Source organism: Clarias gariepinus, chromosome 14 (assembly GCF_024256425.1).
Source record: "Clarias gariepinus isolate MV-2021 ecotype Netherlands chromosome 14, CGAR_prim_01v2, whole genome shotgun sequence".
NCBI classification, from domain to species: domain Eukaryota; kingdom Metazoa; phylum Chordata; class Actinopteri; order Siluriformes; family Clariidae; genus Clarias; species Clarias gariepinus.
In genome coordinates, this window is record NC_071113.1 from 21,915,987 (window position 1) to 21,929,089 (window position 13,103).

Genomic DNA, 13,103 nt, shown 5'->3' on the forward strand with positions numbered 1-13,103 from the left:
GTGATTAAAGTTCCTTCCTGAATTAGCTTTTAAAGTGGCAGGAAATGAATGACTTAAAATTAATTCATCCAGATATGAGCTACCACGAGACTGTCTGCTACCACAAGGTGGTGATCTTGTAAACAGTACAGCATTTCCTCTCTCGCTCTCTCTCTCTCTCTCAAAACAGTTATGGGAAATCCATTTTTTAAAATAAGTCTGATTAAAGCCAAATGTAAATCTTTATGCCACTGACACAGAATGACTTTCTGTGATTTCTCTTTATAGATAGATAGATAGATAGATAGATGAGGGTTTTTAGACCTCAGTGAAGTAGCTCTGAGAGCTTGACTTTGTCAGCTATAATTATGCAGTGCTAACAATCCTAACTGAAAGAGTGAGAGCTCCACACATGGGAGGATATGACATGAGCCACACTTTTGGCTATTCCAAGTTCACAGCCCAACACAGTTAGTGTTGTTATACATATAATAACTGTAGGCTTTATTTTTCTTTATTTCATCCTCCCTTAGTTTTAGTCTCAGCACCTCCTTTTGCATTTGAGAACTTTGGGCAACAAGCGCTCTTCAGCCAGTTCAATATGTTGCGGGTTGATTGTTTTCTTTGGTCATCACCGATTTATTTTTCCTCATTGTGTTGTCCAGTTCATTGCTATTCTTGGGTAGTGATGTTCTGTTAGCCTTTTAGTGTGTTCTGCTTGCCACATCCTTTTCTCAGTGAGGATGTCTCAAAGCCAGCGAGACCTATTTAACTGGAAGACCACCTTGTTGTCCAAAGTAAAGGATACCTATAATTTTATCCACATGTCCAGACACACACAATTTATTGACAAACTATATATAAATTGCTGAATATGAATATGTAACAAATTGCAAGCCCCTCGTGCACCTTTAAAGGTTTTTAAAGATTTGCATAGGTCCGTATTGTGAATTAGATTTTTATGCAATTAATTGTTACATTGATAAATGTTATATCTCTTTTTTTTAAGGTGCTCAATTATTCAATAATTTTTGTCTTAATCCAGAACTATTGTGCCGATCATTCTTTTTATTTAATCCTGATTTTTGCTGGATCGGCGCATCCTAAAGTGTTGCTCCCTAAGGCAATGGTTTCTACGTCATTGTTGCTGTCCACGGTGCTGAAGTTCTTACAAACGTCTGGGTTTAAGTTGTATAGTGTGTTTGACAATAAAAATCCACAAACTGACCCTTTTCACATATCTCACATTGTCAGAACAAAACAAATTTACCCCACTGAGTTTGGGACAAAGTGCAGGAATAAAACTTCAGTCAGGGTTTAATTGTGTAATAATCCCAGCTAGGCATTTCTCTCTATATCTCTCTCTCTCTCTCCTTTGTCTTGTGCATCCTCTCTCACTCTGAATCCCAGCTGAGCTGCACCTGCCCACTGAACCGCCCCCCTCATGCACCTCTTTTCTCCTAACAGAGAGAAAGATAGAATGAGACAGTGAGAGGAGGCTGGATGAACAAGAAGAGAGTGCAGCCTTGCACAGCCTTGCAATCTTCCACGATAGAGGGGGAGGGATAGAGAAAAGTGAAACAGAGAGAACAAGGGGGAGAGAAGCAGGAGGGGGAGGAAAAGAAGAAAAAAAAAGCTAACCGGGCTCTACTGTTTTCTTTCTCTCCTTTTTTTTCCCGCTCTACTCCATTTATTCGCCAGATCTGGCTGGCACAGAGAGAGGCTGCGGTCCTACAGAAACTGGACAGGAGAAATTATTGTGAGGAGCAAATGAAAGATGGAGAAGAGGGACGAATTTTGGCTTCATACTTTCTCATCACTTCTTTTGCTTCTTGTGACTTCGTCCTTGCACACATGCATTCAATACAGCCTAGTTTTCTGAGGAGCTGCATTTTTCTTTCACACTATTATATCCTTCTCTTTCATGTACCACTGCTTTTTTTGTGACGTTTCATGCTTCCTCCGAGAGGTGCTGTAGTCGCAACCAGTAGCAGCCAGTGTGCATGTGTAACTGTGTGGGAGTGTGTGTGTGTGTGTGTGTGTGTCTGTGTGTGTGTGTCGTTTGGGGAGGGGGAGATGCTCTGTGGATGGAGTTAAACGCTGCAGCAATGATCTCGTCGTGTGTGTGCCACTAGCCACTCTGCTCGTCTCCTTCCCCTGGCCTTGAGGGATGCAGCCTCCGTTCTGTGGCTTGCAGATTGAAGCTTTAGAGTATGCCAGTAAACTCCAGGAGTACTGGGAGAGCGCAGATGAAGACTTCTCTCACTTTTCTTCCTTCAGATCTACTGGAATACTGCCCTGGATTCTCATGTTTGCCAAAGTCTTTCTCCGGACGGATTTTCACTTTTGTGCAGAAATGTAGAGCCACTCGTTCTGCTTAAATGCATCATTACGACAGTCCCAGATACTTGAAGAATCTTCTGATCAGGCTGGATTGTATTTTGTTTCGCTTCCCTGGTGGTCTGTCACTGATGTTGTCCCATTGCACGGTAAGAGTGAAAAGCATGCGCGAGGACATGAGCTGCCAGGTGTTCTGAGTGTTTCCGCTGCTTGTGCTCAGTACTCGGACTGAGGAAGCATGTATGGAAAAGCAGTATATATGGGGTCCGGTGTGGCTCTCCTACACCTGGGCACCACTCTGCTCCAGCTAACACTGTGCCTGGTCCTGTGGGAGCCTGTTCCACCATTAAGCTTAGCCACCGCTCTTTCTGAGGGGCAGGAGATCCATGCTGAAGCTCAGGACGTGCCTCATGAGAGATCCCATGCCTCCCTGCGCTCGGGCCACAGTGCGTAAAGCTTCTCTTCATACTCATATGTGCTTGTCTGATTACTTGTGAGGGAAATAATGGTTGTATGATAATCAGAGGGGATGATGAGAAATGACAGAAATATTACTATTGTTTGCTATAAATGTATAACGATTATAATAGTGTCTTTGTGTCAAAACAGCACTTATATTTTTGTATCCATCCTTAATACAGAAGTCTCATTATTGTCTTGTCACATAGTGAGCATGTGCAGGGAGTGTATTTGTGCGTGTGTGTGTGTGTGTGTGTAATGCAGCGCGCAGGCCAAATTGAATGTCCTAGGTTCATGAGAGAAAGAGACAGGCTTTTAAGAGACCATTAGACCCCAGGGTTTGCAACTCATTTGTACACTACGCCTGTTATTCCCCCTCTCCTTTGAAACTCATTTCCAGCATATTGCTATAATATCTCATTTGCTTGCCCTCGCAGGGGCCGTGCACAGTGTAAAATGGACACCTCCTGAACGATCCCTCCAGCCTCTCGCCTCCTGGTCTGTTGTCAAGCGCCTCGTTGCGGCTCGCAGTTTAAAACCATCAGGCCGATTTGCACGCTGTGTGCAGAGGAGCCCGAGCTGTCAGGCTGTAATGCTTTAGGCAGTGATATAACAGGACCTGGCTGCCGCTCACTATTATTCTAAGAGATTGAACTCTGATGTAAAAAAAAAGAAAAAAAGTCGAGAAAGTGGAACATAATTGAACCCAGACAGGGACGCGCACGGAAACGAAAGTTTGTGATGTGAAAGGAGTCATTCATCATGCTTTCAGTAAGATAGTATCGCTGGGTTTTTCGTTAATCATTCCTCGTCTCTCTCTATCTCTCCGTCCTCTCCTCGTTTCGAGAACGTGTGTGACACAGCTGGCATCTCTAATGGCTGGGCGTGCTGAGATCACTGAGCCACTTTGCACATGTGTGTCACCCCAGGCAGCAAGGCAGCACATGACGATCTAATGCTTCTGCCTCTTCACTCTCTGACACACACACACACACCGGACACACACACTTATATATACAAACGCAAGAGCCACTTGTATCCACCCTTACAATATATATAGAGGAGCCACACATTTTCCTAATGACAGAAATCCCACACATACACAGGAAGTCCATATCATTGTCCTTATTCTAATATTACCACACACACACACACACACACATGCTCACACACCACACAGAGGAACTACAACCTCCTACAATCACTAAATTTACTAAATATATCACATAGTCGGCTTCCTCCTGACAGTAAATCGACATGCAGTATAACAGTACAGGTGTAGGAAATTCAGGTATATGTCTGTAACAATAAATAATAATATCCAGTTTATTTAACGTGGAATGCTCATACTCAATTCTGACACCAAAATCAATTATTTTCACACAACTGATCCGTGCCAGTTTTCCAACTGTTTCTTAACTCTTCGCTCGATTGCTTCTTACAATAAAATGAGCAGCGTACGTGCTGTAAGCGAGTTCTCTCGTCTCTTTAATAACCATTTAAAAGCTACCATTTAAAAGCTATTACTCATATGCTATGTTGTGCACAGCATTGAACCGTGTATTTATGTGTGTTTGTGTGTTCGCGTGAGTTCTCTCGCTTTCCCTCTCAAGTGATTAGATGCAAAGTGAATATGAAAGCGGAAAGCGAGACAAATTATGGGCCATAACTCTAAGCTCCAACAGAGTGTTTTGATGTTAAGGCCCTTTCTTATTCTCTTTTTTTTTTTTACTTGTTTTTCCTCTTGTTCCCTCTCGGTTTGTCGCTCTACTTTAAGCTGTACATGTTTCTGATGCTGCTTTAACTTCTTTTTCAAATGCACGCATCAGAAGAATCAGATCAGTATATAATACAACTATAAAGTATACACTGATCATTACAATGCGAAACATAAAACCAGGCAGCTCTGCCCCCTCAGGTCGTGACTCCACAACACCTCTCAGGCTGTGCGCTGTGGTGGCTGGCATCAGGATGCTGGTGGTGCTATGGGTTGTGGGGTAGCGCCTCCGTGGATCGGACTGGGGCATTCCAAGGGTGCTCGACCAGGTTGGGATGTGGGGAGTTTGTAGGCCAGGTCGGCAGCCTCGGGCACTTTGCCTCCTGGGCCCCGTGTGAGGTGGTGGAGTGTTCTGTGGGCATGGGTGAGTCTTGGGTGCCCATGATCCTGAACGACTGCATCTTTTGATATGATGCATTTTTTTTAATTATTCATAAGGCAACAATTCAGGTTTTAACACTGACTCTTCAATGCTGGCCTTTTAATTCATAAAGTGATTTCATATTCATTAATCATGCAACAGATGGCACGGTGGTGTAGTGGTTAGCACTGCCGCCTTACACCTCCAGGGTCCGTGTTCGGTTACTGGCCAGACTTGATTACCGTCTCTGTGTGCATGGAGTTTGCATGTTCTCTCTGTTGTTAGTGGGTTTCCTCCGGATACTCCGGTTTCCTCCCACAGTCCAAAGACCTGCAGATTAGGCTAATTGGCGTTCCCAAATTGCCCATTTGCCATGTGTGTGAATGAGTGTGTACCCTGTGATAGATTGGCACCCTGTCCAGGGTGTACCCCGCCTTGTGCCCTAAGTCCTCTAGGATTGGCACCAGGCCCTCTGTGACCCTGAATACAGGATAAAGCGGTATAGAAGATGAGTGAATATCTGGTCACATTTGGCTACTATTAATAAGATAAGATTTAGCTTATTATAGACTTGCATGACTATTTTAAATACTTAATATATTCTTATTTTATTAACAGATAAGTTTGCTTCTTTTTTTACGAAGGGGTATAAAGTAATAAACTGACCAAAGAACAAAAAAAATCCTTAAAAATATGTTCATATGTCTGGAAATATGTTTAATAACCTTATATTTGTTTTTGTTAAGAAGTAGTAGATTTATTTTGATTAGATTTATGATATTTTTATGTGCAAAGATTTATTCTTTACAGCAGTATTACTGAACCTGTTATGGTGGAATATAGTAGGATTTATAATGCAATAATTCAATATTTTATTGTATCACTGAATCTACTTGGGTATGAAACTATTTGAATTTATATGATAATTTCATATCTGTCGATATCACTGAAACTGCTACAGTACAATAAGATAACATATTATTCATCTCCAGCCAGTATGTGCTAAACTTTGTTCAGACCTGGGGTAGGTTCGTCACGCCCCATACACTGGCATCTTACTTTTAGATATCGTTATTCAGGAGTTGAATATGTAGTAATACAAAGCACTGTTGTTTTCTCTACTGTGCAAAAGCTTTGGGTACATACTGTATAAAAAATTCTATAAGGAACGAAGCCTTTGGAGACATTAGAGGAACATTACTACATAAAAGGAACTTATATAAAGAGCAACAACAAAATTAATTAAATAAATGCTATCAATAGTAGGTGTGAAAAGTCTTTGCTTCACTAATAATCAATAGTGTTTGGGTACAGATTTGTACAAGTATGTACAAGTAAAACAGCTGGAGGTTTTACTGAGCGTGTTGGAGTCCTAAAGTTCTTTTGGTTGCTTTTTTATATTTCCATGTAAAACCCAGGAGCCTAAATAAGGTTTATAATATTTTTACAAATATAGTTTTTATTTATGAATTTTTATGTTATATTTGTAAATTGTGAATGGTTTTGTACATCATAATGCAGACAGACAAGATAATAAGGTGCCTAAGACTTTTGCACAGTCCAAACATTTCTATGAGAAAATGACGCAGAACTAATCAGGCATTGTAAATGCTTACATCAGCGTCACATGACCGCAGCTAATCAGTGAATCATAGAACATACAGGGTGCAAATTAACACTGCACTATAACCATATAGTGAACCACTGACATGTGAAGTGAATAACATTGATTATTCTGTTACAGTGGCAACTGGAAATGGGATATACTGTATTAGTCCGCAAGTGAACAATTTGACTCTGAAGTTAATGTGTTGGAAGCAGAAATAATGGGCAAGCATGGAGATTCGAGTGACTTTGACAAGGGCCATGGCTAGACGACTGGGTCTGAGCAACACCAAAACTGCAGCTCTTGCAGGATGTTCCTGGTCTGTAGTGGTCAGGACATACCAAATGTGTGAAACCAGTGAACCTGTGACAAGAACATATTAGCCAAAGCTGATTTGTGCACGATGGGAACGAAGGCTGGCCCCTGTAGTCCAATAGATTAAAACTGGACCACAGAGCAAAGTCCAGCAACCTGGTCCGATCGATCACATTTTCTTTTATATCACGTTGATGGCCAGGTGTGTGTATGTCGTACAGGTGGGAAAAGTTGCATTCTGACTCTTATGTGGACATGAACATTGTTGCTGAGCAAGTACACCCCATCATGGTAATGGCAGTGTCCTCTTTCAGCAGGATAAGGAACCCTGTCTGAGGAAAACAATGATGAGTTTAAGGTGGCCTCCAAATTCTCCAGATCTCAATCCAATCGAGCATTTGTGTGATAGCCTGGAAAAACAAGTCTGTTCCATGGGAGCCACACCTTACAGCTTGCAGGATCTGCTACTGATGGCTTGGTGCCAGATACCACGGCACACCTTCAGAGGCCTAGTGGAGTCCATGCCTCGATGGGTCAGGCCTGTTTTAGCGGTTCAATATTACGCAGGGGGTCATACAGTAGTAGTATAGTTGATCTCTCTCTCTCTCCCTCTCTGTAGGTTTTCTACATGAGTGTCTATGCATGTGTGTTTTGAATGATTGTGTATGTGTGGTTATACATGAAGCATGTGGGATACATGACATAGTCACATGAAGTGCTGATTCTCAAACACTGTCCCACTCTCCCAGACGGAGCGAAGGAGTGAAAGAAAAGTATGTGTGAGAGAATGAGTGTGTGTGTGTGTGTGTGTGTGTGTGTGTGAGAGAGAGAGAGAGAGAGAGAGAGCAAGAGATCCTCAGCTGTGGAGAGTTGTGGTGTGTAATCTAAACTCAGTGAGGCCCAAAACCCAGAGAGATTTCTCATCCTGTCACTGTAACTCACACTCACTGCTCTCAGAAAAGCTCCAAGCATGAGATAATCACGGACACACACACACACACACACACACACACATATACACACACACACACATATATACACACACACACACACACACACACAAACACACACACACACACACACACACACACAATTTAATGTCTTTTAATTTCATTTGGGAAGTTTATGAAAAAAAAATCTTATTTCTTTTCCGGATCTTCTCCTTGCTAACTCTTATTCATTATTTTCTATTTTTGTACTTTCCTTTCGTCCCTCCGTCCTTCCGTCCATTCCTCCTTCCTTACTTCCTTCCTTTTATTGCTTTCTGTCATTATTCTTTTCTTTCTTTCTTTCCATAAATTGAATCCTGTTCAGTCATTGTTCCTTCTTTCCTTCCTTCTTTCATTCTTTCCTTTCTTTTCTGTCCATCCTTCCTTCCTTCCTTCCTTTTTACTCCTTTCTACTCTTGTTCTTTTTCTTTCTTTCCTTCTTTTTTTTCATAATATATTCCATTAAGTATTTGTTTCTTTTTTCCTTCCTTCCTTCCTTCCTTTCTTTTTATTCCTTTCTGCCCTTGTTCTTTTATTCATGCCATTCTTCTTTCCTTCTTTCTTTCTTTCTTTCTTAACATATACCTTTAATAATTTTATTCCTTTATTTATTATTTGTTCCTTATTTCCTTCCTTTTCCGTCCTACCTTTCTTCCGTCCTTTCTTTCTTCCTTGTCTTTCAAATTGTCTCACCATTTCTTTTTTTTTTTTTTACTTCTGGGTTTACTTTGGACTCCATCCAGGCTCATTAAAGGAAAAACCCATAGCCAAGCAAAACAGCAGCCGCTCTAAAGTGTCACAGTGGCAGTGCAGGATAATAGTGGTGGTCTAATTGGCCTGTGAAAGGTCAGCAGGGTAGAGCGAGAGCAGCAGCGCCTCTCGCAACCACAAACCCCTCATCTGCTTCTCCTGCTGGAGTGGAGCAAAGGGGGGAACTGTCTGGATCACATGGGGAGATCTGAGCGCGCTCCAGGCGGCCTGAGTTACCATCCCTCAGTCTGTGTGTGCTAAAGAAAGTGTCTGATTCCACTGAGACTCTGCGTGCCCAAATCAGACTGCCAGACCCGTGACCCTGTAGAAAGCACTGTAATGTATGTGTACAAAATGGACTTTTCATCATACTGTAAATGGCAGACAGAATCGACTCGGTTTTACACAATAGCCAAGTGTGAGCTTGTGTGCTATCAAACCACTCGCTCTGTATGAGATCACACCTAGCTAGCAGTGCTTGCATATTTAGTCACATTGGCTGTATTTAGCACTGCGTTTATTAAAATCTGCCACCTCACTAGGCATGTGGAAACATAGCACAGACAAGTCAGAACCCCAATTTCGGGTCAAACCCAAACTCTTAGCCAGCTCGAGTGACGTGTAACTGTTTTTACACACATACAACAATCAGTCATACCATTAACCCAACATAATATTAACACTGATTATTCACTACATACAAGTAAAACTGGTGACCAGCAGTTCCTCCCACTATCCAAAAGTAAGCAGGTTATGCTAATTGGCATTTCCAAGTGAGCGACTGTGAGTGTGTATCGTGCTTGTGCTCTGGGATGGGCTCGCACCCCGTCCAGACTGTACCCCATCTAGTGTTCCCAGTCCCCTAGGATAGACGTCAGGCCCCTTGTGACTCTCTACAGGATAATCAGTATAGAGACTGAGTGAGTGGGAGTACACGATCATGGGCACTGCTGACAGGATCATGGACACCCTATGACGGTGAGGAGCAGAGCTAGCCCATCTGGTCCGATTCCACAGAAAAGTCAATGTAAGCCAAAGATGCTGTATGTAATGCTGGCTGTGATACAAAGGAATCTGAACACCCACTTCATCACAGCTTGCTGTGTATGGGGCTTAGCAGGCGAAGAACTCAAGGTTGTTGATCCAGCTTTCACATTCCTCAGATCTCAAGCATCCATGGGATGAGTTGGACAAACAACTCTGATCCATAAAGGTGCCACCTTGCAACCTACAGCGCTTGAAGGATCTGCTGCTAACGTCCTGCTTCCAGATTCCACAGCACACCTTCAGAGGGCTTGTGTAGCTGTTTTGGTGGCACAAGGGGAATCTTCTCAATACTGGACTTACCTTATATTTTAAGGTTTTAATGTTATGGCTGATCAGTGCGTCATGTTCATAACAGCAGATTACATCACCCAGTTCTATGCAGAGCCAGAATATAGAACTCTGAAACCTGGCTGATGTTTAGAGTCTGAAGTCAGCAAACCTTTCCTACTGTGTGTGTACAGTAAGCATGTGAGTGTGTTGGCCGGATTATTGCACTGAAGAGAAAAGCCCATCACGCTCTGTGCCTGCCGCTCGTAAACACCCCGGTCCATTTTAAACCTTCACCTCGAGTCGATGGCCAGCCAGGCAGTGAGAGACAGGAGTCAGATTTACGAGCGCCCAGCAAACTCTTTATGCTGATGATAATCAGCACACACACATACTCATGCTTATACAGTACACGCACACACATACCTGGGGTGGCCAGTGTTTTGCTCGGGTTGCTGTCTGTAATTACCCGTGTGGTTTGGATTTCTCTGGTGTCAGTCTGGTAATTGGAGCTGCAGTAATTCCCTTTTTTAATGGCCTGTTTATTATTGCAGAAGCCTCAGTTTTGTGTGGTGTGCATTCAAAGTTTAATACACAAAATAAAATCGCAAAGATAGTAATATTTGTTTTATTACTGCAAATATGCATGCCAACCACATTTACAGGAGCATGCCAATAAATACGCTCTTTATATTGCTTTGCGTGGTGCAGCTGTTCTCACATGCTTGAATAGCATAATGTGTACACCACCCAGAACCTGAGGATGCACTGTAGTATATATATATATATTTTTTCAAATAAAATCTTCATCAAGACCAACTAAATGATCCCTAAATAAGGTTTTTCACAACAATTTTTATCATCATGGATACTTTGGTGTTAGAGTGGACATAAACATGCTTGATTAACTACAGGGGTGCACTACAGGAAGCTAGATCTGTTTTATAGTTAGAGTTTAATTGATGGTTAATTTGATCTATTGAATCAATTCTTAAATAATTGATTAAAGTCTTAAATAATAAAAAATAGAATTTTAATTCCTTAAAAAATTAAATCACAGCTTTTGAAGGTAATACACACCATTTGCAGTAGTTTCAAAATACTCTTGTTTTGCAAGATTATCACTTATTGTTCCTTTTTAATTGAGTTTATGGATGGGTGCGGAATGCTGCTACCTACTGGAGCATGAATAAGAAAGGGGAAGATAATTGCTTTGTATGAGACAGGATTATATAAACATTTAATAACTCTAATTATGTAGCATTTCAATGTTCATTTACTACAATAAGTAATTTTTAATACTTCAGATAATAATTATTAGCGCTATTTAATCGCAGTATATAGAAAATTGCAATGCACAAAAATTTAATACAATCCAATCGACATCGGACAGACTTCCTCTTTAACGTCGCTACTGAGTACTTTAGATTTTACCTAAACACACTTCAACATAGACTCGTACATGAAAATAAAATGCTGCTCATAAATTTGTTGAATTTTGATTGAGTTTCTTCTACTCACATGTAGAGAGCAATCATCCGCTCATATAGAGCCCGGTCACCCTCTATAGAGCCGGTGTTACAGAGTGTGATATTAGCTTGCCTGAGCCTCCAAGCCTCTAGCAAGAAAAAAAAAAGGTATCATAATTTAATTTTTCAGCACATAAAACATATTAGGTTTATGATGGGATTCCAGAGGGCCAGGTAATATCTGTCTCATTAGCGTAGTGCTCCAAGGCATTCACACACTGTCCTCGTTTCTTTCTCCTATTTCTGGATCTCACGTCTACTTCTTGCGCATTGCTAATTGACCTTTGAGTGTAGCTGAAGCGTTTCTCCTCGAGTAAGAGTCTTTGATAAGCCCTGGATCCAGCTGTGTCGCCACTCGAGATGGTAAGATGGATTTACCAGGCTAATGGTTTGGTTTTAGGTGGCACAGTGGCTTAGTGGATAACACTGTCGCCTTGCACCTCCAGTGTCCGGGTTCGATTCCCTGGCCAGGTTTGAATCTTGTCTTTGTATGCATGTTCTCGTGCTTGGTGGGTTTCCTCTGGGTACTCAGGTTTCTTCCCACAGCTCTAAGACATGCAGATTAGTCTAATTGGCCCATATGTGTATGAGTGTGTTGCCCTGTGATGGATTAGAACCCTGGCCCAGGTACAGTATACCCCATCTTGTGCCTCCTGGGATAGTCTCCAGAGCAGAGGAAACTCCCATCAGTCTTCAATAGTCATTATTAGGCTTTTTAACCACCTCTGGCATAAGGTAGTAAGGAGGCATAAACGCTAATAAGAAAGAACAAAAAATATAAGATATAAAATCTACTGTCTTTTGTTATATTGAAATTAAACAGAATAAAATAAAGTGGAAAGTGGAAATATGTAAAGTATGCAAAAAATGTAAGACTATAAGAAAGTAAGAACTGTATAAATAAACTGTATTAAGTACGGAATGTGCAATGTGCAGTCAATGAGCCGCGGTGATATTGTCCATCTTAAAGGGCAGTAGTGCAAAAGTAGTCCTTTTCTACTATTTGTGAACGTAAGACCAGAATGTGCATGTATACGTTGTGTGTTCAGTCCTTCAGTCCTGTGCAAATGTTCAAATCGATATGATTTTTTCCTTAACATGTTAGCACTATGTAGCATCTCTTTTTATTGTGGATAGATGTTGTCCTGTATGTGAAACTGTCCCACACATGTCGACAGTTTTACAAGGAAGCAGGTCTATGTGTCTTATTTAAACAGGAAATGATATTTCCATGCATCTCCCAATCCCAGCGGTTATTAATATGTTTACGCTTTTAAAATGTACACGCTACACTGCGTTCGAGCAGTCTTCATGTGAACCAGATTCATACTGTAGATGGCTATTCTAAACACTGCAGAATGTATGCATAAATGAAAAAAAATCCGGTCTAGTTTAAATGTGTGTGTTTGTGTGTGTATACGGATCTGACACCTGAGCCTCATTAACAAGTGAAGCTCTTTCGTTTCCTATTACATGAAGAGAGCTGTTTCAGTGCTCTTTCTGACCTCAGCGAAGAAAATGCGGTTTTGTGCGCGCGTTCATGTGTGGATGTGCGAGAGACCCTGAGGGTGTTTTTGTGGTTAGGGATATGGGCTGAATGCTGACACGGTATGAAAGGGTCTCATTGAAATGCACAGAGACTTTCAGAAAAACAGAGACCCAAAACCGAGAGGCGATAGAGCTA

The 13,103-nt window shown here is 41.5% G+C and overlaps 1 protein-coding gene across 12 annotated transcripts in view; it reads left to right on the forward strand.

Annotated features, from left to right (window-relative positions):
* nrxn1a (neurexin 1a) overlaps nt 1–13,103 on the forward strand; it is a 172,947-nt gene that overhangs the window by 121,112 nt on the left and 38,732 nt on the right. For 2 of the 12 annotated variants that reach the window (XM_053511437.1, XM_053511438.1), the window contains exon 1: nt 2,081–2,765. The exons of the other annotated variants lie outside the window; for them this stretch is intronic. In XM_053511437.1, coding sequence (XP_053367412.1) covers nt 2,558–2,765 — 208 coding nt within the window. In that variant the 5' untranslated portion in view covers nt 2,081–2,557. Of the gene's footprint in view, nt 1–2,080; nt 2,766–13,103 lie in introns of those variants that run through there. 12 annotated transcript variants of the gene reach the window in all.